The sequence below is a fragment of the Pan troglodytes genome, chromosome 16 (genome assembly GCF_028858775.2).
Source record: "Pan troglodytes isolate AG18354 chromosome 16, NHGRI_mPanTro3-v2.0_pri, whole genome shotgun sequence".
NCBI lineage: Eukaryota > Metazoa > Chordata > Mammalia > Primates > Hominidae > Pan > Pan troglodytes.
In genome coordinates, this window is record NC_072414.2 from 76,510,350 (window position 1) to 76,537,633 (window position 27,284).

The window sequence follows — 27,284 nt, forward strand, 5'->3', positions numbered from 1 at the left end:
GGGCTTTATATGAATTAACTCATTTAATCTTCATAGCGACCCTACGTTTGCACAACATAGTGAATGCAACTAATGTCAGTGAAGTATACACGTAAAAACGGTTGAAATGGAATATTTTATGTTGCATATCTTTTTACAACAATAAAAGTAAACATAGGCACAGACAGATTAAGTAATCTGCTCAAAGTCACACAGCCAGTAAGTAGCAGAGCTACTTCAAACCTCTGAAATCTAGCTTTAGAGTCCATATTCTTAACTTCTATACTGTATTGCTTCTCACAAAGTCTCATTTTCTTCATGTTTAATAAGAACAACGTTACCTACCTTACAGGTGTATAAAGTGCTTCACACATGGCAAGAGCTCAAAAAAGTTATTGTTTTGCCTTAGTCCTTTTCTACACATTTAGGCTCCTTGAAGGCCGAGTCTTTCTTAACTATCTTTGCATTTCTCTCATTGTACCTAGCATAGAGTACAATAAATATCAGACTCAAAATAAATACTTTCCTCAGAGAAATATCGGTGGCATCTAGAAATCCAAATATGGATTTAAAAAAGACAACACTATACAAGTAAAAATTTGAAGTGTTGTCATAAAGACATAAAGTAACGTTTGCGCAATTTTTATAGAATGCTCAATTCTGACCGACAGAATTGACACTGAGCTAGCTAAGGCCTGAAGGGGAGTAAGGAAAGGTTGTGTATCTACTTCCCTAAGTGGCAGTTATAAGTACAAAAAATGCAAGTCCAAGGGAAAAAAAATCCTTAATGGTGACATCAGGATAATCATAACAGTAAAATACTGTTTAAAACAAAAAAAAAGTCCGATGCAGCAAAACTAGGCTCTACAGACACACTAGGCGCAAAAGATAAAACAGAGCAACCTTTTCTAAGGACTAAATAATTACAACAATATTCTCAGTACTATTTGGCATACGATCTAGAAAATCAAAGTAAAGTGTAAGGACAAAATCGGGAGACCTACATTTCCAGATCCCCGTGGCACTGATATTGGACTGTAAAACCATAGATTCCGAGGGCTGCCGCCTTAGTGCTAAGCGGACGCAAGGGCAAGTAGTGTAACTGTTCCAACTCGGAGCCCAGAGTGGTCCAAGTCAAAGTCGGTGCAGCCCGCTACGGTTCAGCTCTACTAAAGGGTTGCAAGGAGCTGAAAGCAGCAAAACGGTTTTTGTGGGGCCTACAATCGCCTTCCTGAGCGCCCCAGAAACCGGCTAAACCTCGTCTCTCCCGAAACCACCTGGAGTCGCTCCGACTGGAGAAATCAAGAGTCCGCCGCCTTAAAATGACTAAAACAATAAGCAACCCCAACTCCCACTTCAAGCGCGTACGGTTTCCATTTGCTCCCCTGCCTCAGTGGGAGGAATGGAACGTGAAGACACCGCTTCCCGCCCCGCCCCAGGTAGGCCCCGAATCAGTTCGGGGTTAAAAATAATGAGGCGGACAAGGCGGCCTCTGGCCACAGTCTCCAAAGAAAGGGAATGACCCGGGTATCAGACCAGCTCAGACCCTCACACCAGAACCCTGGGGTCCGCCGGGCCCCGCAGCAGCAGCCTCGAAGAGACAAGAAGAGCCAGGAGAAAAAGAGGACGGACAAGCTCACCTGCCGCTTGTTCATCCGCCGCACATCGTCCAAAAAGTCTAGAGACAGCATGGCGGGGACGGCGAGCAGGACACCGGCAGGGGAAAGGGCGCGATGACCAGCGGGCGGAACTACTGGAGCTCGGGTCGGGCTCACACTGGACAGGACCCCGCAGTGCTTGCACTTCCGCTTCCGGGGCGGGAGCTGGCACGGTCGGGCACGGTCCCCGCCCCCCGCGCCCCTTCGCTGCGGAGAGCTGACAGAGAGACTCACGACCTTGCTAGTCCAGTCTCAGGGCTTGGCCTCGCCGTGGGAGGGTTCTCACGCTCTGGCTCTCGCCTGCCAAAAACCGACTGGACGCCACTTCCCGCGCTCGGCCCCGCGGCCCTTCACCGAGGCGGCGACCCAGGCTTAGTTGGGGAGGCTGCTCTGCCACCTTCGGAAGGCGGGCCTCTGTGCCCGCCCGGCCAATCGCGCGCAACCTCTCCGGTGTGGGCGGGTAGAAGCGGTTCCGCGTCCCGGCTTGGGTATGGGTGTGGCAGTGGATGTGTCGTCTGACCGTAGGTTCTCTGGTCGAGCAAGTCTCCTGCGCTATGGGAAGCTGAGGAGGTGCTTTCTTTCTTTTTGTCTCTGTCTCTCTTTCTTTACGTCTCTGTCTCTGTTGAGGTGCTTGCTTGCTTGCTTGCTTGCTTGCTGTCTGTCTCTTTCTCTTTTTCTTTCTCTTTCTCTCTTTCCTTTCTTTCTCACTGTGTCGCCCAGGCTGGAGTGCAGTGGCGCAATCTCAGCTCACTGCAACCTCCGCCTCGCGGGTTCAGGCGATTCTCCTGCCTCAAGCTCCCAAGTAGCTGGGACTACAGGCGCGCGCCACCAAACCTGGCTAATTTTTGTATTTTTAGTAGAGACAGGGTTTCACTATGTTGGCCAGGCTGGTCTCGAACTCTTGAGCTCAGGTGATCCGCCCGCCTTGGCGTCCCAAAGTGCTGGGATTACAGTCGTGAGCCACCGCGCCCGGCCATCGAGGTGCTTTCAATAAGTGCTTTTCGCGTAAGGTTGGACCGTGTGAGAGACCTTCAGAGCACTGCCTGAGCCTGCCAGGAGTTTACAGTCCAATTGGAGAGAAAACAGCCCGGGAGAATTAGAAAACATCCAAATGGTGCAACAGCGTGATGAGACCACCAGTGGTGTGGGTCGTTAGGAAGTGGCTTCCTTTCTGACCTTGACTTTGCTGACAGGATTTGACATGGTCTCCTTGAATTCTACCTCCTGGTTTTCTTAACTTGGACACCTTGAAGTGACTATCTTTTCGCTACCTTTTGCTTTGACTGGCCAAAGCTCCTAATACCCACTTCAGTCAACAAAGACTAAAGCTGGATTACTTGGTATCATTTCTCTCTCTTTTTTTTTTTTTTTTTCAAAATAATCCTTCTCTCCCATTAGGGAAAGATGAATGAAGGATATACTGGAACTCTTTGTAGTATCCTCGAAATTCTTTAAATGGAAAGTCATTCCAAAATAAAAACTTGAATTTATTGGAGGATGGCTGTAATAAAAAAGACAAATAATAATAAGTTTAGGGGAAGATGTGAAGAAATTGGAACCCTCAGATACTGCTGGTGGGAATGTAAAATGGTGCAGCCACTTTGGGAAATAGCTGCAGTTGCTCAAAAGGTTAAAGATGTGCCGTCTGCAGTGGCTCATGCCTGTAATCCCAGCACTTTGGGAGGCTGAGGCAGGCAGATCACCTGAGGTCAGGAGTTCCAGACTAGCCTGGCCAACATGGTGAAAACCCGTCTTTACTAAAAATACAAAAATTAGGCGGGTGTGGTGGTGGGCACCTGTAATCTCAGCTACTGGGGAGGCTGAGGCAGGAGAATCGCTTGAACCCAGGAGGCAGAGTTTGCGGTGAGCCGAGATCGTGCCACTGCACTCCAACCTGGGCGACAAAGTGAGACCCTATCTCAAAACACACAAACAAAAAAAGGTTAAAGATGGAATCACCATATTAACCAGCAATTCCACTGCTAGGTATATACCCAAGAAAATTGAAAACGTTTGTCCACACGGAAACTTGTACATGAATGTTCACAGCAGCATTATTCATAATAGCTAAAAAGTGGAAATAACTGAAATGTTTATCAACTAATGAAGGGATAAATAAATGTGGTATATTGGAATAATGTACTAATAATTCCGCTGGTACAATGGAATATTAATCTGGCAACAAAAGGAAATACTACAACATGAATGACCCTTGAAACAGATTTAGTGAAAGGATCCAGTCACAAAAGACAAAGCATTGCATGATTCCATTTAGGTGAAATATCTAGAATAGACAAATCCACAGAGATGGAAATCAGTGGTTGCCTAGGGCTGGGAGAGTTGGGGAAAATGGGGAGTGGCTGCTAATGGGTATGGAGTTTCTTTTAGGGGATGCTAGTTCTACAACTATGTGAATATACTCAAAACCATTAAATCGTACACTTTACATTGGTGAATTGTATGGTATGTGTATTATATCACGATAAAGCTATTATGAGAAAGAAAAAGAAACCACTGGTGGCTGGCTCACTGTTAAATTCCTAGTGGTGAACACATAGCCTAGCACATGTTATACCCAATAAATACTTGTTGAATTTAAAAGTGTGTGTGTGTGTGTGTGTGTGTATTTTTGTCACCTCCAAAAACTGCTGCCTCTAGGCACCCCACACTTATTGAGTTGAAAAAAAATTCCTAATTTATCCAATTTAGGAAGACTTGGGGAAGAAAATACATGTGAACTCCATGAGGACAGGGACATTGTCTTGTCCACCCCTTTATCTCCAGCTTCCATAAGAGTACCAGACATGTAGCAGACACTCAATAAGTATTTGTTAATAAATGTTAAATATGGGTTCTAGTCTAAATTCTGGCTAGTAGAACCCTTGGCCTATGCCTATTAATGTTGAATTCAAATCTAAAAGTGAGCGCCAGCAACTATTTAAATGAGTATCAATCTTGTAATGTGTAGAAAAGAGCCTTAAGAGAGGCGTAAAGTCCTGTGGAGTTTCAGATGTGGCAAAAGTCAGTTCAGTTGGGGAGGCTTGTGGGGAGCTTAAAAAGGGTGTCAGGCCAGGCACGGTGGCTCACGCCTGTAATCCCAGCACTTTGAGAAGCCAAGGGGGAAAGATCCCTTGGGCCCAGGAGTTCAAGACCAGCCTGGACAACAAAGTGAGACCTCTGCTCTACTAAAACTAAAAATTAGGCCAGGCACGGTGGCTCATGTCTGTAATCCCAGCACTTTGGGAGGCCGAGGCAGATGGATCACCTGAGGTTGAGTTCGAGACCAGCCTGGCCAACATGGGGAAACCCTGTCTCTACTAAAAATACAAAACTTAGCCAGGCATGGTGGCAGGTGCCTGTAGTCCCAGCTACTCGGAGGCTGAGGCGGAAAATCGCTTGAACCTGGGGGGCAGAGGTTGCAGTGAGCCAAGATCACACCATTGCACTCCAGCCTGAGCAATGGAGTGAGACTCTGTCTTAAAAAAAAAAAAGAATGCATGAGAAAGGAACAGGACCAGGGGAGAGTGATATAAACTAGGAGGATCTGCAAAGGCTTAATGAGGTTTCTTGTACTGCTCGGTGTCTCTTATGAAAATAATTCAGATATAGGACAGGTGATCCCAGACTTGATATAGATATAAAGCCTAAGGAATTCAATTTTCCAAATGTGGGACTCTGACTTGCTATTTTCTCTGCCAACTGGGATGGCAATCTTTCTGACACATAAGTCTTTTGGGCCCTGTCAATCACAGTGTTATGTCTGGCATTTTCCTTTACAGAGAGCCTGCTGGCCCCGCTGAAGGAAGCATCTTAGTATAGAAGTTAAGTTAGACCCACTTGGCTTTGAATCACAGATCAATTGCCAGCTGTTTGATCTTGGACCAATTAGTTAACTCTTTTTCCAAAAAAATTTATTTAATTTAATGTTTCTACAGACAGAGTCTCACTCTGTCACCCAGGCTGGAGTGCAGTGATGTGATCACCCTTCACTGCAGCCTAGACCCCCCAGGCTCAAGCAATCCTCCCACTCAGCCTCCCAAGTAGCTGGGACTGCAGGTGCATGCCACCATGCCCAACTCAGTTAGCAATTTTTTAATCCCTAGTTTTCTGGTGTGTAAAGTAGGAATAGAAAAGAATTTATGTCATTTGAGGATTTAACAAAATAGTACATGTAAATAAGGCTGTTGGGGGCTGGGCATGGTGGCTGACGCCTGTAATCCCAATACTTTGAGAGGCCAAGGTGGGCAGATTACTCGAGCCCAGGAGTTCGAGACCAACCTGGGCAACATAGTGGAAGCCTCATCTCTACAGAAAATTTTAAAAATTAGCCAGGTGTGGGGACACATGCCTGTAGTTCCAGCTACTCGGGAGGCTGAGTCAGGAGGATCGATTGAGTCCTGAAAGTTGATCCCTTAGTGAGCCATAATTGTGCTACTGCACTCCAGTCTTGGCGACAAAGAGAGACTCTATCTCAAAAAATAAATAAAATAAATAAATAAATAAAGCTGTTGTCACAATGGATGACAAATGGTAAGTGGACAAAGAATTTAATAATTATTGAAAACAAGAAGTGGGTTCAAACTGATACACAAATTCTAGGCTAAGAAGGTCTGTCATTATGGTTGAGCCCTGGTTAACCACTTCTGTACAAATCAAGGGTCTCTACCAGCAGAAGCAAAGTAGACGTCATGTGGGGTTTTTTTTTGTTGTTGTTGTTGTTGCCCAGGCTGGAGTGGAGTGCAATGGTGTAATCTCGGCTCACCGCAACCTCTGCCTCCCGGGCTCAAGTGATTCTCCTGCCTCAGCCTCCCAAGTAGCTGGAATTACAGGCATGCGCAACCACGCCCGGCTATTTTTTATTTATTTATTTATTTATTTATTTATTTATTTATTTTTTATTTTTAGTAGAGACAGGGTTTCCGCATGTTGGTCAGGCTGGTCTCGAACTCCCAACATCAGGTGATCTGCCCCCCTCGGCCTCCCAAAGTGTTGGAATTACAAGCATGAGCCACCGCGCCCGGCCTGACTTCATGTTTTTAAAACTCTATTAAAAATAATTATTATCTTACCAGTTTCTCCTTCACCTTCTCAATGTAGGAAGTGGTGGGTAGAAGCAGAAGGTCCTCTATGACCCTGCCAGAAAAGGAAGTGGCCCAGGCATATCACAGCAAGCTGGTGCATAGGCCACACTGGAGATGTGGCTCTTCCCTGGTGCAATCTCCCACAAGGATCTATCGATCTATCTCAGCTTGCTGGGGGTTGCCTGAGGTCAGGTCAGGCGGATGCAGAGATGGGAACTTTCTGCCTACCAACCCAGTGGCTATGGACATCAGAGACCAAGGTTTTAAAAGATGTAGCAGCTCTGTATAGCATGGGATGACAGAAATATCATTCTCAAAAATCAAAGGCACCTTCTGTGCAGAGAGATTACTGGAGTCACCCAAGTCTCCCTGGAAGATTTTTGGAAAGCTCTCTTTAAAAAGTCCCAGACAGCTGCAGGGACAGCTGTAAGAGGGAAGCACCAGCCTTCTGGGTTGGTATGTGCATATATGTGATGGGGGTTGGGGAGGACCCATCAATTTCCTGCTTGGCTATACTGCTTTAGCTGAAGAAGAAAGGGGCCCTGATGTTTGTTTTGTGAGTCCTTAGAGAGGAGAGATCCCTGTTGTGAATGTGGATGTCGTGTGGGTAGAGGATCAAGAGTGGGGACACCCTTACCCTCTTCCCTCTAACTGGGCCTGCACCTCCTCCCTCTTGGAAAAGTTGCCTTTTGAGCTCTTGGATCTCATAGTTAATGACAGGGAATTGGCTCTTGATATCCCTCTTGATAGGTTAAGGGATCCTATAGGAATCTGTTGAGGCAGTGAATCACCACTGGAAATATGGCTTGTGTAAATCTGGATATGGATATCCAGAATCACATTCATTAGCAATCATTTATATATACATTCAAGTACTTTAAAATATTTACCTAAAGTCTCCTAAGAGCCTCTCTTCAAGGTACTCACGCTGAATCTGTGGGATTTGGCTACTGCCTCCTCTCCTCTCTTCTCCTCTCCTCTCCTCTCCTCTCCTTTTCTTTTAGTCACCCAGGTTGGAGGGCAGTGGCATGATCTCAGCTCACTGCAACCTCCACCTCCCAGGTTCAAGCGATTCTTGTGCCTCAGCCTCCCGAGTGGCTGGGATTACAGATGTGCACCACCATACCTAGCTAATTTTTGTATTTTTAGTAGAGATAGGGTTTCACCATGTTGGTAAGGCTGGTCTCAAACCCCTGACCTCAGGTGATCCACCTGTCTTGGCCTCTCAAAGTGCTGGGGATTACAGGCGTGAGCCACTGCGTCCAGCAGGCTACTGCCTCTTTCATCAACTTGATATCTGACGTTCCTTGCCAACTTGTTACCCTATAGTCCAGACATACTCAACCACCTATACTCCAGCATATGTCATAGGAATTAAAGAAGTGATCTCTGGAGCCAAACTGCTCTAACCTTTACTGTGTGACTCTAGATGAGTTACTTTACCTCTATATGCCTCCATTTCTTCATCTGTAAACAGATATTTTAGCACCCAGAGTTTTTTAAATTATTATTATTAGAATTAAGTGAGCTAGTCTGGGTGCAGTGGCTGATGCCTACAATCCTAGCACTTTGGGAGGTCAAGGTAGGTGGATTGCTGAGGCCAGGAGTTTGAGACCAGCCTGGGCAACATGGTGAAACCCTGTCTCTACAAAAAACGCAAAAATTAGTTAGGCATGTTGGCACACACCTGAAGTCCCAACTACTCAGGAAGCTGAGGTGAGAAGATCCATTGAGCCCGGGAGGTTGAGGCTACAGTGAGCCATGGTTGCACTACTGCACTCCAGCCTGGGAGATAGAGCAAGACCCTGTCTCAAAAAAAAAAAAAAAAAAAAAAAAAAAGGATTAAGTGAGCTAATGAATAAAACCCACTAGAGCCAGGTGCAGTGTCTTACACCTGTAATCCCAGCACTTTGAGAGGCCCTGGCAGGAGGATCAGTTAAGCCCAGGAGTGCAAAGTCACAGTGAGCTATGATCCAACCACTTGCATTCCAGCCTGGGTGACAGAACAAGACCCCTGTCTCTCTAAAAACAAACCAAACAGTGGGTGTGGTGACTCACGCCTGTAATCCCAGCACTTTGGGAGGCTGAGGTGAGCAGATCACAAGGTCAGGAGTTCAAGACCAGCCTGGCCAATATGGTGAAACCTCGTCTCTACTAAAAATACAAAAAAAAAAAAAAAAAATTAGTCGGGCATGGTGGTATGCACCTGTAATCCCAGCTACTTGGGAGGCTGAGGCAGGAAAATCATTTGAACTTGGGAGGCAGAGGTTGAAGTAAGCCAAGATCGTGCCATTGCACTCCAGCCTGGGCGACAGAGCGAGACTCCATCTCAAAAAAACAAAACAAAACAAAACAATATACCACCAGAACAGTGCCTGACACTTAGTAAATCAGTAAATCATGGTTATTATCAGAATGTCCTCCCACTTAGAGGGCTGACAAACTCCTGCTTCTCTTCCAGACCCTGTCTAGGTGTCATATCCTACGTGAAGCCTGTCCAGACCACCCCAAGTCAGAGTTAATTGCCTTTTCATTAGTTCCTCACCTGTTTCTTTTTTTTCTTTTTTCTTTTTTTTTTTTTGAGACAGGGTCTCCCTCTGTCACCCAGGCTGGAGTGCAGTGGTGTGATCACAGCTCACTGCAGCCTCTACCTCCTGGGTTCAAGCAATCCTCTCACCTCAGCCTCCTGAATAGCTGACACTAGAGGCAGGTGCCACGGCACCTGGTTTTTATTTTTTGTAGAGATGGGTTCTTGCTATGTTGCCCAGACTGATCTTGAACTCCTGGGTTCAAGCAATCCTCCCACCTCAGCATCCCAAGGTGTTGGGATTATAAGTGTGAGCCATTGTGCCCGGCTATATCTTTCTATCTATCTATTTTTTTTTTTTGAGATGGAGTTTTCACTCTTGTTGCCCAGGCTAGAGTGCAGTGACTTGATCTTGGCTCGCTGCAACCTCTGCCTCCCGGGTTCAAGCGATTTTCCTGCCTCAGCCTCCTGAGCTGGGATTACAGGCGCCAGCCACCACATCCGGCTAATTTTTTATATTTTTAGTAGAGATGGGGTTTCATCATGTTGGCCAGGCTGGTCTCAAACTCCTGACCTCAGGTGATCCACCCGCTTCGACCTCCCAAGGTGCTGGGATTACAGGCGTGAGGCACCGCGCCTGGCCCCCATACCTATATTTTATACGTACTTTTTTTTTTTTTGAGACAGAGTCTCACTCTGTCACTTAGGCTGGGGTGCAGTGGCTCGATCCCGGCTCACTGCAACCTCCTCCCCCTGGATTCTAAGCAATTCTCCTGCCTCAGCCTCCCGAGTAGCTGGGATTACAGGCACCTGCCACCATGCCTGGCTAATTTTTGTATTTTTAGTAGAGACGGGGTTTCACCATGTTGGCCAGGCTGGTCTTGAACTCCTGATCTCAGGTGATCTGCCCGCCTCGGCCTCCCAAAGTGCTGGGATTACAGGCATGAGCCACCGCACCCGGCCTATACGTATTTTTTTTTTAGACGGAGTCTCGCTCTGTCGCCCAGGCTGGAGTGCAGTGGCGCCATCTCGGCTCACTGCAAGCTCCACCTCCTGGGTTCACGCCATTCTTCTGCCTCAGCCTTCCCAGTAGCTGGGACTACAGGCACCCGCCACCAGGCCAGCTAAGTTTTTGTATTTTTAGTAGAGACAGGATTTCACCGTGTTAGCCAGGATGGTCTCGATCTCCTGACCTCGTGATCCGCCCGTCTTGGCCTCCCAAAGTGCTAGGATTACAGGTATAAGCCACCGCGCCCGGCCAGTATTTTTATATGTCCCTTATTACATGGAACTTCTATCATGTTCAATCTTCTGAATCTAAAATAAGGTGTCAGTGCCTCACCAGAGATTCTTGCTGTCCTAAAGAAAAGCTCATTAACACATTTGGGTCTATAACTGGTGAACTCGAACTGAACTGGTGAACGAATATTTTTGGGGTGGAGCACTTCCTGTGTTGGGCCTGCCTTGTCCAGATTTGTCAACATCCTGCCTCCCAACTCCCACTGTTAACTAGGCTGCCCAGAGAAGAATGCACAATACCAGCCTCACCCCTCACCCTGGAGGCCCTAACCACACATAACTTCTTTCAGTTCCCCAAAAGGCTCTGGGCATTCCTTAAAGCCACTCTTTCTGGCATTCTCTAGCCCTTATTTCTCCCCTTTGCTTAGCCATTCTTTACTTAATCTTTAGGTTCCATCTTAGACATCATTCCCTCCACCCCCAACCACCAAAGCCTTCTCTTATCTCCCAAAATGGCTTAAATTATTCTCCCAGGCAGCCACTGAGCCCTTCATTCTTCCCCTATCACAACACTTATCACATTTTATTGTCATTACTTGTCTGGCTCTTCTGGTAAATTGTAGGCTTCACAAGCCAGGCAACATGTCTGTAAAGCTATCCCAAGTTACAGTCCCTGGCCCATAGTTGATGTCCAGTAACTGCTGTTAGGAGAAAAAATGGGTCAGGTGTAATGGCTCATGCCTGTAATCCCAGCACTTTGGGAGGCTGAGGCAGGAGGATTGCTGGAGCCCAGGAGTTCAAGACCAGCCTGGACAACATAGGGAGGCCCATCTCTACAAAAAATGAGAAAAAAAATAGCTATGTGTACTAAAGCCTGGGCAACAGAGTGAGACCCTGTCTCAAAAAATAAAAAATAAAAAGAGAGAGAAAAGAAATGAACAAATGAATAAAAGGAAATGAGTGTTCAACAGCAGCAACTGCAACACATTCTCCTGCCTTTTTTCTTTTTCTTTTAGATGGAGTCTCGCTCTGCGGCCCAGGCTGGAGTGCTGTGGTGTAATCTCGGCTCACTGCAACATCCGCCTCCCAAGTTCAAGCAATTCTCCTGCCCCAGCCTCCCGAGTAGCTGGGACTACAGGCACGCACCAGCACACCAAGTTAAGTTTTGTATTTTTAGTAGAGGCAAGGTTTTACCATGTTGGCCAGGATGGTCTCGATCTCTTGAATTTGTGATCCCAAAGTGCTGGGATTACAGGCATGAGCCACCACGTCTGGCTTCTCCTGCCTTTTTATCTTCCCAAAAGAATCTGTGCACCTAGTTTTGTTTTGTTTTGTTTTTTCGAGATGGAGTCTCTCACTATTGCCCAGGCTGGAGTGCAGTAGTGCGATCTCAGCTCACTGCAACTTCTGCCTCCCGGGTTCAAGCGATTCTCCTCCCTCAGCCTCCCAAGTAGCTGGGAGTACAGGCGTGTGCCACTACGGCCAGCTAATTTTTGTATCTTTAGTAGAGAAGTGGTTTCACAGTGTTGGCCAGGATGGTCTCCATCTCTTGACCTCATGATCCGCCCACCTCGGCCTCCCAAAGTGCTGGGATTCCAGGCGTGAGCCACCAGTACCCGGCCACACCTGAGTTTTTAAAAACAAACAAACAGCAGGGCACGGTGGCTCAAGCCTGTAATCCCAGCACTTTGGTAGGCCAACATGGGCAGATCACTTGAGCTCAAGAGTTTGAAACCAGCCTGGGCAACATAGTGAAATGCCGTATCTACAAAAAATACAAAAATTAGCCGGGTGTGGTGGCACACATATGTAGTCCCAGATATTTGGGAGGCTGAGGTGGGAGGATCGCTTGAGCCAGGAGGTCAAGGCTGCAGTGAGCCAAGATTGCACCACTGCACTCCGGCCTGGGTGACAGAGCCCGACCCCATCTTAAAAAAGTAAAAATAGGGCCAGGCATGGTGGCTCATGCCTGTAATCCCAGCACTTTGGGAGGCTGAGGCAGGCGGATCACCTGAGGTCAGGAGCTCAAGACCAGCCTGGCCAACATGGTGAAACCCCGTCTCTACAAAATACAAAAATTAGCCGGACATGGTGGTGTGCACCTGTAATCCCAGCTACTCAGGAGGCAGAGGCAGGAGAATTGCCTGAATCTGGGAGGCAGAGGTTGCAGTGAGATGAGATTGTGCCACTGCACTCCAGCCTGGGTGACAGAGCAGAACTCTGTCACAAAAAACAAACAAACAAACAAAAACACTTAAAAACAAATAAACAAAGGAGAGTTGTACTGGAAACACTTAAAATTTAAAACTAGAGACTCTCAGAATATGAATTTTCCTCACTTCCTTCAAAATCCAGATTACCCAATTAAACATGTTTTCAAAGAAAAAAAGAAGGAAGGAAGAAAAGAGAAAAAAAGTACAAAGAAAATACTCTAATGCTGAAATGCTAAGAGTGGTTTCTATGTCTGAACTGTCCAACACAATAGCCACTCGCCACATGGGGCTCGTGAGTACTTGAAATGAGGCTTAGTCCAAATTGAGATGTACTGCAATTGATAAATACATCCTAGATATGGAAGACTTGGTATGAAAAAAGAATATAAACTACCAATTACACTGATTTCAAGAAGGGATGATCATACTTTTTTTTTTTTGAAGCAAGATCTCTCTTGACTAGGCTGGAGTGCCGTGGCTGGATCATAGCTCCCCGCAGCCTCAAACTCCAACTCTTGGGATCTAGCGATCCTCCCACCTCAGCCTGCAGAGTAGCCAGGACTACAGGCACATGCCATCATGCCTGGTGTATTAGTCAGGGTTCTCTAGATGGACAGTACTAATAGCATAGATGTATATATGAAAGGGAGTTTATTAAGGAGTACTGGGCCAGGCGCGGTGGCTCATGCCTATAATCCCAGCAGTTTGGGAGACTGAGGTGGGCTGATCACCTGAAGTCAGGGGTTTGAGACCAGTCTGGCCAACATGGTGAAAACTCGTCTCTACTAAAAATACAAGATTAGTCGGACATGGTGATGCATGCCTGTAGTCCCAGCTACTTGGGAAGCTGAGGTAGGAGAATTGCCTGAACCCGGGAGGCGGAGATTGCAGTGAGCCGAGATTGTGCCATTGCACTCCAGCCTAGGTGACAAGAGCAAAACTCCAGCTCAAAAAAAAAAAAAAAGGAGTATTGGCTCACACGATCACAAGGTGAAGTCCCATAACAGGCCGCTTGCAAGCTGAGGAGCAAGAAAACCATCCTGAGTCCCAAAACCTCAAAAGTAGAAAAGCTGCAGCTTCAGTCTGTGGCAGAAGGCACAAGAGCCCCTGGCAAACCACTGACGTAAGTCCAGGAGTCCAAAAGCTGAGGTGTCCGAGGGCAGGAAGCATTCAGCACTGGAGAAAGATGGAGGTCAGGAGACTCAGCAAGTCTGTTCATTCCACTTTCTTCCGCTTTTTCTTTTTCTTTTCTCTTCTCCTCTCCTCTTTCTTTCTTTTTTTTGACAGAATCTTGCTCTGTTGCTCAGGCTGGAGTGCAGTGGCACGATCTCGGCTCACTGCAACCTCTGCTTCCCGGGTTCAAGCGATTCTCCTGCCTCAGCCTCCGGAGTAGCTGGGACTGCAGACGCCCACCACCACACCTGGCTGATTTTTGTATTTTTAGTAGACACGAGGGTTTCACCATATTGGCCAGGCTTGTCTCAAACTCCTGACTTTGTGATCTGCTCGCCTCGGCCTCTCTAAGTGCTAGGATTACAGGTGTCAGCCACTGCGTCCGGCCCTCTTCTGCTTTTTCTAGCTGTGCTGGCAGCCAAGGTGATGGTGCCCACTCAGATTAAGGGTGGGTCTTCCTCTCCCAGTCCACTGACTCAAGTGTTAACCTCCTTTGGCAACGCCCTCACAGACACACCAAGGAATGATACTTTGCATCCTTCAATCCAATCAAGTTGACGCTCAATATTAACCATCACACCTGGCTAATTTATAGACAAGGTCTTGGTATGTTGCCCAAGCAGGTCTTGAACTCATGGCCTCAAGCAGTCCTCCTGCCCTGGCCTCCTAAAGTGCAAGGACTATAGGCGCGAGCCACTGCACCCAGCAGTACTTTTTTGTTTTTTAAATACAAAACAAAAAGAACACATGGCATTGGTCACATGACATGGGCTTATGCTAGTGGACTGCTCTAAAACCATCAATTTAGAAAAACAATGCTCATTAACTACTATTCTCAAGTACACCTCTGTTCCTCTTCTTTTACTATAGATTCAAGGAATACATGTATGGGTTTGTTACATGGATATATTGCATAATGGAGAGGTTTAGGATGCTAGTGTACCCATCACCCAAATAGTAAACATGGTCCCAGTAGGTAGTTTTTCAACTCTCATCTCCCTTCCTCATTTTTCTCATCTCTCCCCGCTTTTAGAGGCTCCATTGTCTATTATTTCCATCTTTCTATCCGTGTATGCCCATTGTTCAGTTCCCACTTGTAAATGAGAACATTTACTATTTGATTTTCTGTTTCTGAGTTATTTCACTTAGTATAATCCTCCCAAAGTGCTGGGATTACAGGTGTGAGCCACTGTGCCCAGCCAATTAAATTTATTTTTTGTTGAGATGGGGTCTCCCTGTGTTGCCCAGGATGATCTCAAACTCCTGGGCTTAAGCAATCCTCTCACCTCAGCCTCCCAAAGTGCTGGGATTACAGGCATGAGCCACCATGCCTGGCTTAATAATATCCATTCTGACTGGTGTAAGATGGTATCTCATTGTGGTTTTAATTAGTATTTTTCTGATGATTGGTGATGTAGAGTATTTTTTCATATGTTGTTGGTTGCTTGTGTGTCTTCTTTTGAGAAATGTTTGTTTGTGTTCTTTGCCTACTTTTTAAGGAGGTTATTTGTTTTTGTCGTTGAGTTGTTTGAGTTCCTTATAGTCTCTGGATATTAGTCCTTTGTCAGATGAATAATTTGCAAATATTTTCTCCCATTCTGTAGGTTGTTTGTTTACTCTGTTGATTATTTCTTTTGCTGTGCAGGTAATACTTTTGATATATTGAGAAAAGTATATTATCAAAATTAACTTCATTTGTTTTTTATATTACATATTTATTTATTTTTTAGAGACAGAGTCTAACTCTGTTGCCCAGGCTGAAGTGCAGTGATGTGATTAAAGCTCATTGCAGCCTCAGGCCCAGCCTCCCAAATAGCTGGGTCTACAGGCACATGCCACCAGGTCCAACGAGTTAAAATAAATTTTTTTTTTTTTTAGACAGGGTCTTGCTCTATTGCATAGGCTGGAGTGCGGTGGTGCAATCACAGCTCACTGCAGTCAATCTCCCGGGCTCAAGAAATCCCAAGTAGCTGGGACTACAGGTGCGCACCACCACACCTAGGTAATTTTTTGTATTTTTTGTAGAGATGGGTTTTCCCCATGTTGCCCAGGCTGCTTTTGAACTCCTGAGCTCAGTTAATCCACCTGCCTTGGCCTCAAAAAGTGGCGGAATTACAGGTGTGAACCATTATGCCTGACCTAATTTTTAATTTTAATTTAATTTAATTTAATTTTTTTTTTTTTTTGAGACAGAGTTTTGCTCTTGTTGCCCAGGCTGGAGTGCAATGGTGCGGTCTCAGCTCACTGCAGCCTCAGCCTCCTGGGTTCAAGTGATTCTTCTGGCTCAGCCTCTTGAGTAGCTGGGATTACAGACATGTGCCACCACATGGGCTAATTTGTGTATTTTTAGTAGAGACAGGGTTTCACCATGTTGGTCAGGCTGTTCTTGAACTCCTGATCTCAGGTGATCCACCCACCTTGGCCTCCCAAAGTGCTGGGATTACAGCCATGAGCCATGCCCGGCCAATTTTTTTTTTTTTAAAGATGGAGTCTCATTCTGTTGCCCAGGTTGGAGTGCAGTGACATGATCTCGGCTCACTGCAACCTCTGCCTCCCAGGTTCAAGCAACTCTCCTGCTTCAGCCTCCTGAGTAGCTGGGACTACAGGCATGCCCCACCATATCTGGCTAATTTTTTGTACTTTTGGTAGAGATGGAGTTTCCCATCTTGGCCAGGCTGGTCTCGAACTCCTCCCCTCAGGTGATCTGCCCACCTTGGCCTCCCAAAGTGCTGGGATTACAGGCGTGAGTCACGGCACCTGGCCTCACATTCATCATATTTTTATACCAAGTATGTTGTGATAAACAGGATTTTCCTGAGAAATAGGTGGGCTTGGCATGTAGAGGTTGATTTGCAAGCTGAGTCAGATGGCCACCTCCTTTTTGCTCAGATCTGCTTTTCCAGTACTTTCCTGGTCTACTAGATGCCCTTGAACCTTGGCATTTTTTCAACACCTTTTGGTGTCACCGCTGGGGTTAGAGCATTGGTATAGCAGCAGGAGTGACCCCTCACCATGTCTTAGTCCTTGGGTCCTGTTTGTCCAATTTGCTCACCATGGCTGTCAGTTTTTATGTCTCTGGTTCTAGCCTGTGACCTGCCCACGAAACTGTACAGTTCCCTTTGCTTTATGATTTGGTTTTGTTTTTTTCTGCATTTTTTGCATGTGAGAGTTTGGCAAATATAAATGAGGTCTGTTCTTTTTTTTTTTTTTTTTTTTTTTTTTGTGAGACGGAGTCTTGCTTTGTTGCCCAGGCTCGAGGGCAGTGGCGCAATCTCAGCTCACTGCAAACTCTGCCTCCCGGGTTCACGCCATTCTCCTGCTTCAGCCTCCCGAATAGCTGGGACTACAGGCACCCGCCACCACGCCCAGCTAATTTTTGGTATTTTTAGTAGAGACTGGGTTTCACCGTGTTAGCCAGGATGGTCTTGATCTCCTGACCTCGTGATCCGCCCGCGTCGGCCTCCCAAAGTGCTGGGATTACAGGCGTGAGCCACCGCGCCCGGCCTAGGTCTGTTCTTTAGACAGATATTTTGAAATCACTCATCAGAAAATATTGATAGATGAGACATACATCACAAAAATCCTTGTAGTTGCAATAAACAACTTGCCAATATATGCAAACTATTTTCCCCTCCATTCTCTTGAATTAAGGGAGTATTTAAGGGAGGATTGATTCTTCTATGAAGCAACCATTTGGATAGAGGACTGGGTGAATCAATTAGCCACACCACTGTTCTAAATACTCAGCTTTAACATTCTTGGCCATGTCCAGTTCATTCTCTGACCACAAAAGTTCAGCTTGGTTCTTTGCCTGAATTTTCTTCTATGTAAAGTCAGACTTCCTGTATCATGCCAATTTTTTGCATTGGGTTTTTTTTTTTTTCTTTTTCTTTTGGAGACAGAGTCTCGCTTTATTGCCCAGACTGGAGTGCAGTGGCACAATCTCAGCTCACTGCAACCTCTGCCTCCCGGGCTCAAGCAATTCTCCTGCCTCAGCCTCCCACACAGCTGGGATTACAGGCATCTGCCACCACGCCTGGCTATTTTTTTGTACATATATACATATATTCCTTGAAATGGAGTTTCACTGTTGTTGCCCAGGCTGGAGTGCAATGTCATGGTCTCGGCTCAGTGCAACCTCTGCCTCCCGGGTTCAAGTGATTCTTCTGCCTCAGCCTCCCAAGTAGCTGGGATTACAGGCACCTGCCACCACACCCAGCTAATTTTTAAAATTTTTTTATTTTTAGTAGTGACAGGGGTTTCACTACATTGACCAGGCTAGTCTTGAACTCTTGACCTCAAAGTGATCCATCCACCTCAGCCTCCAAAAGTGCTGGGATTACAGGCATGAGCCATCATCCCCAGCCTGCCTTTTTTTTTTTTTTAAAAGGTGCTTGGTCATGTAAACCGATCATGCCAACTTAAAAAAAATCTATATGCTTTCAGCCAAGCATGGTGGCTCACGCCTGTAATCCCAGCACTTTGGGAGGCTGAGGTGGGAAGATCTTTTGAGCTCAGGAGTTCAAGACTCTCCTGAGCAACATAGTGAGACCCCATCTCTACTAAAAATGTCAAAAATTAGCTTGGTGTGGTGGTACACATTGGTAGTCTCAGCTACTTGGGAGGCTGAGGCAGGAGGATCTCTTGAGCCCAGTAGTCTGAGGTGGCAGTGAGCTGTGTTTGCACCACTGCACTCCAGCCTGGGTGACAGAGCAAGACCCTGTCTCAAAAGAAATTTAAAAAATTGGCCAGGTGTGGTGGCTCACCCATGTAATCTCAGCACTTTGGGAGGCCAAGGTGGGTGGACCACTTGAGGTCAGGAGTTCGTGACCAGCCTAGCCAACATGGTGAAACTCCGTCTCTATTAAAAATGCAAAAAAATTAGCCGCTCATGGTGACGGGTGTCTGTAATCCCAGCTTTTCGGGAGGCTGAGGCATGAGAATCACTTGAACCTGGGAGGCAGAGGTTGCGGTGAGCTGAGATCGTGCCATTGCACTCCAGCCTGGGCAACAGAGTGAGACTCCATCTCAAAAACAAAACAAAAAACAAATAAATCAAAAGAAATTTTTAAAAATCTATATGCTTATATATTCGTGTGGGAAGGAGAATAATTCTAAATAATAAATGAACATAAATCATTAGTATATGTTTCTTCCAATCCTTTCTTCCTTCCTCGGTGTGGACAGAAGTATCCCCTCTCCCTCAAAGTGCTAACATTTCTGCTTGTCTCTGGTATTAGGCAGGCAAGCTTTGGTGTTTTGGAGTCATATGACCTGGGCTCAAATCCTAACTCTGCCATTGACTAGCAGTGTGATCTTGGGCGAATGACTTAGCTTCTCTGAGCCTCAGTTTCCTCCTCTGTAAATTGGGAATAACATATTCTTATGGAAAATGTCTGGCCCACAGAAGCTAATTACAATAGTATTATGCTGGCATCATACTCCAGTTGACTTTTTTTTTTTTTTTTTTTCGAGATAGCGTCTTGCTCTGTCACCCAGTCTGGAGTCCAGTGCCCAGCTAATTTTTGTTTTGTTTTGTTTTGTTTTTTGTATTTTTAGTAGATGCGGTTTTGCCATGTTGGCCAGGCTGGTCTTGAACTCCTGGCCTCAAGTGATCAGCCCACCTCGGCCTCCCAAAGTGCTGGAATTATAGGTGTTAGCCACTGCTCATGGCCTCCAGCTAAGTTTTTGAAGCCCTATTCCTCCCTCTCCTGCCAGCTCTACAACTGCTGCCTTTACCTTAGAAGAAGGAAGAAGGAAGAAGAGAAGGAAAAGGAGAAGGAGGAGAAGGGGAAGGAGAAGGAGAAGGAGAAAGAAGAAGAAGAAGAAGAAGAAGAAGAAGAAGAAGAAGAAGAAGAAGAAGAAGAAGAAGAAGAAGAAGAAGAGGCAGCAGCAGCAGCAGCAGCAGCAGCAGCAGCAGTAGTAGTACAGCTTTTCTGACCCTTAGAAAGAAATATACCTCATTTCACTCTGTTATTCTTTCTGGTTAATGTCTTACTTTTCCCTTTCATTGCAAAGTCAGTGTTCTCAGATTGCATGTGGTTTACTGCCTCACCGTTCTTTCTCCCTTTTCTTCTCTGCCATGAGTCACCTGCTGTGACACTTTAGTGACCCTTAAGATACTTCAGTAAAGACCAGTGGGTTGGCAAATCCAGCAAATCCCCCCCCCCTTTTTTTTTCTGAAACAGAGTCTCACTCTGTTGCCCAGTCTGGAGTGCAGTGGCGTGATCTTGGCTCACTGCACCCTCTGCCCCCCAGGTTCAAGCAATTCTCCCTGCCTCAGCTTCCTAAATAGCTGGGATTATAGGTGCCTACCACCATGCCCGGCTAATTTTTGTATTTTTTAGTAGAGATAGGGTTTCACCACATTGGCCAGGCTGGTCTTGAACTCCTGACCTCAGGTGATCATCTGCCTTGGCTTCCCAAAGCAGTGGGATTACAGGTGTGAGCTAACGCACCCGGCCAACTCTTTCTTTTCTTTTTTTATTTGAGATAGGGTCTCACTTTGTCGCCCAGGCAGGAGTGCAGTGGCACGATTATGGTTCACTGCAGCCTTCACCTGCTGGGCTCAAGCAATCCTCCCACCTCAGCCTCTCAAATAGCTGGGACTACAGGCATGTGCCACGATGCCCAGCTAATTTTTTTATTGAGACTGGGTTTCTCCATGTTGCCCAGGCTGGTCTTGAACTCCTGGGCTCCAGCAATCCACCTGCCTTGACCTCCCAAAGTGTTTGGATTACAGGCGTGAGCCACAATGGCCAGCCTCCCCTGTCTCTATTCTTCCGGATTTCACCACTGTGACATTCTGCACTCACCACTTCCCCCACCCCACCTTTTTTTTTTTTTTTTAATGCTTTTCTCCTGTAGCTCCCATGACCACCAGAAGTTACCCAACCAGGCAGATCAGTATCCCTTATCAGCTCACCAGTCCTGAATAATCCCTGACATTTGCATCTTCCTAGATCCCCTCTTTGAGACAGTGTGTTACAACTTTTCCTTTTTCCTCACCCCTCCCCCTTTGGTGACATTCCTTCCCTCTTGCCTGCGGTTACTTCAGAGTCAGCACCTGCACCCACACTTGACTCCTCCCCTCCAGCTCACAAGCGGAAGTATCTTCCTAGCTAAAGCCAGCCTCTCTGCGTTTGCTCTCGATCTCTCCCCTCCCACCATTTGGCCCCCCTTAGGGGACAGAACAGATCATGACTGATGCACCTTCAGCCTCTCCTGCTTTACTTTAAAATCTTGTCATCCTTTAAAATTCTTCCTTGCCCTCATCCCCCCTCCGCATAGTTACTGCCCTCTCTCTCCTCCCTCATTTCTGCCATCAAGCCCAAGCTCTCATGAAGCATTCATTTAATCTTCACAGCAGCCCATGAGGATGGTGTCAGTATTGTCCCTATAAAACAGAAGTGGAGTACAGTTGCTTTATTAAACAAGGTCACCCGGCAGGGGTTTGAAGGCAGAGAACTGGGCTTAGGGTCTGTGCCCTTGACCACTATGTCATATCATAATGCATGCCTCATACTGGATGGTGTCTGTTCCCAGCACTCAGCTCAGTGCCTTGCACATACATAGTAGGGGATTAATAAATATGTCTGACTAAATAAATACATGCTGCAAGTTCTTATTCTTTCACTCTTAGAATGACTCACTAGGCTGGGCACAGTGGCTCACGCCTGTAATCCCAGTACTTTGGGAGGCTGAGGCGGGCGGATCACGAGGTCAGATTGAGACCTTCCCGGCCAACATGGTGAAACCCTGCCTCTACTAAAAATACAAAAATTAGCTGGGTGTGGTGGCATGTGCCTGTAATCCCAACTACTCGGGAGGCTGAGACATGAGAATCGCTTGAACCCAAGAAGCGGAGGTTGCAGTGAGCTATCATGCCACTGCACTGTAGCCTGGCGACAGAGCAAGACTCTGTCTTAAAAAAAAAAAAAAAAAAAGACACTAATCCAGGGATTCTCGAAAAATGTAGGGGCTTAGGTTTATAGCTACTTTTCTGAAAGAAGCCACAGTTCTCATGAGTTTGTCATAGGAGTCTGTGTCCATACCAAGTTAATAACTTTTTTTTTTTTTTTTTTTTTGAGACAGGGTCTCACTCGGTCAACCTCCTGGGCTCAAAGGATTCTCCCAAGTAGCTGGGACTACAGCTGTGCGCCACCACACCTGGCTAATTTTTTTTTTTTTTTTTTGTATTTTTTTGTAGAGATGCGGTTTTGCCATGTTGCCCAAGCTGGTCTTGAACTCCTGGCCTCAAGTGATCTGCCTGTTTTGGTTTCTCAAAGTGCTAGGACTACAGGTGTGAGCCACCGCGTTCGGCCACAACTGCTTGATTCATTCATTTTTCTGTCTCCAGTTTCATTTTCCCCCTTCTCCTCCGCCTTACATCCTGTACAATGCCAGTAGATGACTAGATTGTCAATGTCTCATTTTAATTCTGTTGCTGGTAAAAACATAAGAATAGGCCAGGTGGCACAGTGGCTCATGCCTGTAATCCCAGCACTTTGGTAGGCTGAGGCGGCAGATCACCTGCAGTCAGGAGTTCAAGACCAGCCTGACCAACATGGTGAAACCCTATCTCTACTAAAAATACAAAAATTAGCCAGGTGCAGTTGCACTCACTTGTAATCCCAGCTGGTAGGAAGGCTCGGGTGGGAGGATCACTTGAAGCTGGGAGGCAGAGGTTTCAGTGGGCCAAAATCACATCACTGCACTCCAGCCTGGGCAACAGAGTGAGACTCTGTCTAAAACAAACAAACAAACAAACAAACAAACAAATATATATATATAAATATGAATAATTCATACATATATGAATAAATAATTTTCTCTACCTAAAAAGTCTTGAATGCCCTCACCCCACTGCCTCCAACATAAAAATCAAACACTCCGGCCCAACAGCCAAGGCTTTCAGTAATCAAAGCCCAACACACTTTACTAGTACTCCCATTTTTCTCCTGCTTGAATTCTCTGCCCCAGGCAAACCAAAGTCTTCTAACTTCAAAGCCTATGTTCTAACTCGTCTTTCAGCAGTTCATTCAACAATAATGTATTTCATTCCTGATCTGAACCAGGCATTATGCTACTGGTGGGAATACACAAATGAATACAATACAGTCTTTACCCTCGAGAGACTATCAATCTAATTTGGGAGAGAGATGTGAAAACAAAAATCTAAAAACATGGAATGACAAATTGTCCATGGGAGTTATTCTTGCCTGGAGGTGGGGTGGAGCTGACAGTAAAGGAGACTTTTCTTTCTATGTTCAACATGTCTGCACTCTTTACCTGTTTCTTTTATAACATGCATGCTTTACTTTTGTAACCAGGGAAAAAAAATTACATTACATGAAAATTATGATTAATTCAATTCTGAACACTTGAGTTCAAAGAAAAAGCCCATAACTGTCAAAAACATAGTAAAATTAAGGAAGAAAGGACAATGAACCAATAGAAAAAAGTGGACAAAGCTATGAAAAGGCATTTCTCAGAATATGAAACATTTATGGTCAATAAACATATAAAGATATATTCAACTTCATTAATCATCAGAGAGGTACAAGTCAAAACCACAGTGAGATTCCATTTGATGTCTATTTGAGTGGCAAAAATGAAGAAATCTGACAATAGCTTGCATTGGAGAGGATGTGGATCAAGAGAATCTCATATACAATGTTGTTAGAAGTGTAAATTGGTTTAAAAAAATCAAACCAGAACAAAACAAAACCCCAAAACCACTTTGGTAAACAACTGGAAATTATCTTGTGAAGCTGAACATTCACAATAGAATTGTGACCACCAATTCTATTTCTATGTAAATAAGAAAAAGAAATTCTCGCATTTGAGCAGCGTTGGGTTTTACATGAAAGTTTTTGGTAGCACTTTTGCAATAACAGAAATCTGCAGCAACCCAATGCTCAATATCGGGAAATCAGGTGTATTAGTTTGGGTTCCCCAAAAGCAGAGCCTGAGACAAGGACTTGGGTGCAGGTTGTGTATTTGGGAATTGATGATGTGTGTGGAGGACAGCAGGTCTAACGGAGAGGAACGAGTGAGGTAGGGTAGGAGGGAAAGCCAGCGCAGGGGCGTGATTGATTTTTGGAGTCCTCTGAAAAGTGTAAAAAATGCCTCCCAGAATTGTCCATCTGAAGGATAGGAGACTGGGGCATTTATTTCTTGGCTCATACCTGCCAGTGGTTGAAGGCTGTGTTAATTCTCTTTACTTTCAGACTACGCCTGTGAGAGGGCTGAGTAGGCTCTTATGGCTTTGAAAAGGCCTTGAAACAGAAATTGGAGAGGCCCAAGACCTGACACTTGCAGCGGAAATTGTAAGCGAAGGCTCCCATGAAACTGGCCACCATATATTCAGGGCTAAGAGGCCAAGGATAAGAATACAGGCCACCAAGAGTTTCTGTTGCATGGGAAAAATGAAAGTTAGTATAGTCACACATTAGAATTGTCTACAGCAGCCACGAGAAATAAATGCAACTATATGCATCAAGCCTGAGATGAATTTTAACAATATAACACAAAAAGTGAAAAAGAAATCCCAGGATATTACATAGGAAATGACACTGTTTTAGTAAAGAAAACAAGAACTAAAATTAACGATATATGTTTTGGGAACATGTATGCATGTATCTCTGTGTGTGTGTGTGTGTGTGTGTGTGTGTATGTATACAAATATATATGACTTACTGTACCCAACTGGTTTTTTAGTTTTCAAAAATTTATAATATGTGTGTGTATGTATATATACACACGTATACAAATACTGCTGGAATGCAATGGTGTGCTCACAGGCCTTTTAATTTTTTTTTTAAGAGATGGAGGGGGTCACATTTTGTTGCCCAGGCTGGACTTGAACTCTTGGTCTCAAGTGATTCTCCTGTCTCAGCTTTCCAAGTAACGGAGATTATAGGCATATGCCACTGTGCCCATTTTATTTATTTATTTATTTTTTGAGACAGAGTCTAGCTCTGTCATCCAGGCTGGAGTACAGTGGCGCGATCTCGGCTCATGGCAACCTCCGTCTCCTGGGTTCAAGCAATTCTCCTGCCTCAGCCTCCCATGAAGCTGGGATTACAGGTGTGCACCACCATGCCCAGCTAATTTTTGTATTTTTAGTAAAGATCACATTGGCTAGGCTGGTTTCAAACTCCTGACCTCAGGTGATCCACCTGCTTGGGCCTCCCAAAGTGCTGGGATTACAAGCATGAGCCACTGTGCCTATTCCCCATTTTACAATTTTTTATTTTTATTTTATTTATTTTATTTTTTATTTTTTGAGATGGAGTTTCTCTCTTGTTGCCCAGGCTGAAGTGCAATGGCGCGATCTCGGCTCACCACAACCTCTGCCTCCCGGGCTCAAGCGATTCTCCTTCCTCAGCCTGTAATACCGAGTAGCTGGTATTACAGATATGTGCCACCACACCCGGCTAATTTTGTATTTTTAGTAGAGATGGGGTTTCTCCTTGTTGGTCAGGCTGGGCTCAAACTCCTGACTTCAGGTGATCCGCCTGCCTCGGCCTCCCAAAGAGCTGGGATTACAGGTGTGAGCCACCACACCTGGCCTATTTTACAATTTTAAATAAATTTTTTAAATAAAAGTATTTTTGCTGGGTACAGTAAGCTCACACCTATAATCCCAGCACTTTGAGAGGCCAAGGCAGGAGGATTGTTTGAGGCCAGGAATTTGAGACCAGCCTGGGCAACATTTTTGTGGAGAGAACTGTCTCTACAAAAATAAAATTTAAAATGAATAAATTTAAAGACAAACAAACAAGAATTAGCTGTGCATGGTGATGCAAGCCTGTGGTTCCAGCTACTCGGGAGACTGAGGTGGGAGGATCACCTGAGCCTGGGAGGTTGAGGCTGCAGTAAGCCATGATTGCACCATTGCACTCCAGCCTGGGTGACAGAGCAAGACATTGTCTCTAAATACATAAATACACACACACACACACACACGTATAAATACATTAAGAACAAGAAAATGATAAACACAAGATTAGGCACTGGGTAGGGGGATATGTATAAGTAGTCAATTCAGCCACTGCAGCCTTGAACTCCTGGGCTCAAGCAATCCTCCTGCTTCATCCTCCCAAGGACCACAGGCATGTGCCCCTATGCCTAGGTTTTTTGTTTGTTTGTTTGTTTGTTTGTTTTTTGTAGAGACAGGGTCTCTATGTTGCCCAGGCTGGTCTCAAACTCCTGGCCGCCAGCAATCCTCCTGCCTTGGTGTCCCAAAGTGCAGAGATTACAGGCATTAGCCACTGTGCCTGGCCAAGGAGGTTAATTTTGTTCCCTCCTAAATCCCCAGGGCCTAACAGTTCCTGGCACATGACAGGCACCAAACATTTATTTGTGTAATGCACGTAGTTTAGCTAGGAAGAAGAAATACAGGCTAAGAGCCAATTATGGAAGAATTTTTAATGCTCCAGTTCAACTCAACTCAGACATATGTCCTCTTAATTTCTTCCCTAGCTCAGACTCCAGCTCATATTTAACCAAACAATAAAATGGTCTCATTTCTGGCCCATTTCTGGCCCTCGTCCTCATCAGTTACTCTTTTCTGCCCCTTCCACCTGTCTTACTTGCCCTCTTGCTACCTTAGCTTTTTATCTCTAGAAGCCTTGGTTTTCCAGGTTCCCTTAAGGCCCTTGGCTACATGCTTTGGCAGTTTCCACACTGTCAGATGATCACACACCTGCTAGGTATTCTTGCCTTTGCTCCTACCAATCCACCCTTCACCCTTTTGCACTCTGCTCTTTACCTGCAGAGGTGGACTTTGAAAGCAGCACCATCTGGGCTCCTTGCTTGTAGGCTTCCTGCTGGCTCAGCCAGTGGGAGGTACTGAAGGAGACCTGAGAGAAAGAAGAGAAGTATGGCTCTTCTTTCCTCCAAGCTCCTGTTGGCTGTCCTTCTCCTACACAAGGACTGGTAACTGTTCCATCTCTTTGCCCCTTCGGGCCAGTGGTTGATAATGGCTTCCCAGTAGATGCTAGACCTGGGGTGCTTCACTGTCCCTTTTTGGTTTCCCTCAACCCTGCTTACATTTCTGTACACTGTCCCTTTACTAACTCTCCTCGGATACACATTTTGAGCAGTTCATCTGTTCCCTGCTGATCTTAGTTGATACAAAAGCAAAAATATACAATAGTATCTTTTTAAGAAAATTGATTCACAAAACTCACCCCTTTAAAGCATACAATTTAGTGGTTCTTAGCATGTGCCAGCAAATTGTATCTTTTTTCATTTCATATGTAATCAAATGTTTCTTCGTGTCAATAAGTTATACGTTTCACATCACCAGTTACTTAACCATTCATAATGTTTCTAAATTTTCACTATCATTCAATAAGTACTATGGTAAATATTGTTGTGTGTGTGGCTGTTTTCTTTTGGGGAG

General features: G+C 45.4%; 1 protein-coding gene across 5 annotated transcripts in view; it reads right to left on the reverse strand.

Moving 5' to 3' along the window:
• SEC11A (SEC11 homolog A, signal peptidase complex subunit) overlaps positions 1-22,608 on the reverse strand; it is a 67,606-nt gene extending 44,998 nt beyond the window's left edge. For 2 of the 5 annotated variants that reach the window (XM_009429739.5, XM_016927326.3), the window contains exon 1: positions 1,620-2,607. In XM_009429739.5, the coding sequence (XP_009428014.1) occupies positions 1,620-1,670 (51 nt within the window). In that variant the 5' untranslated portion in view covers positions 1,671-2,607. Of the gene's footprint in view, positions 1-324; positions 461-1,619; positions 3,139-8,405; positions 8,519-22,495 lie in introns of those variants that run through there. The other 3 variants (XM_510560.7, XM_063795335.1, XM_016927327.3) reach the window with 3 other exon arrangements.
• Positions 22,609-27,284: the final 4,676 nt, after the last annotated feature.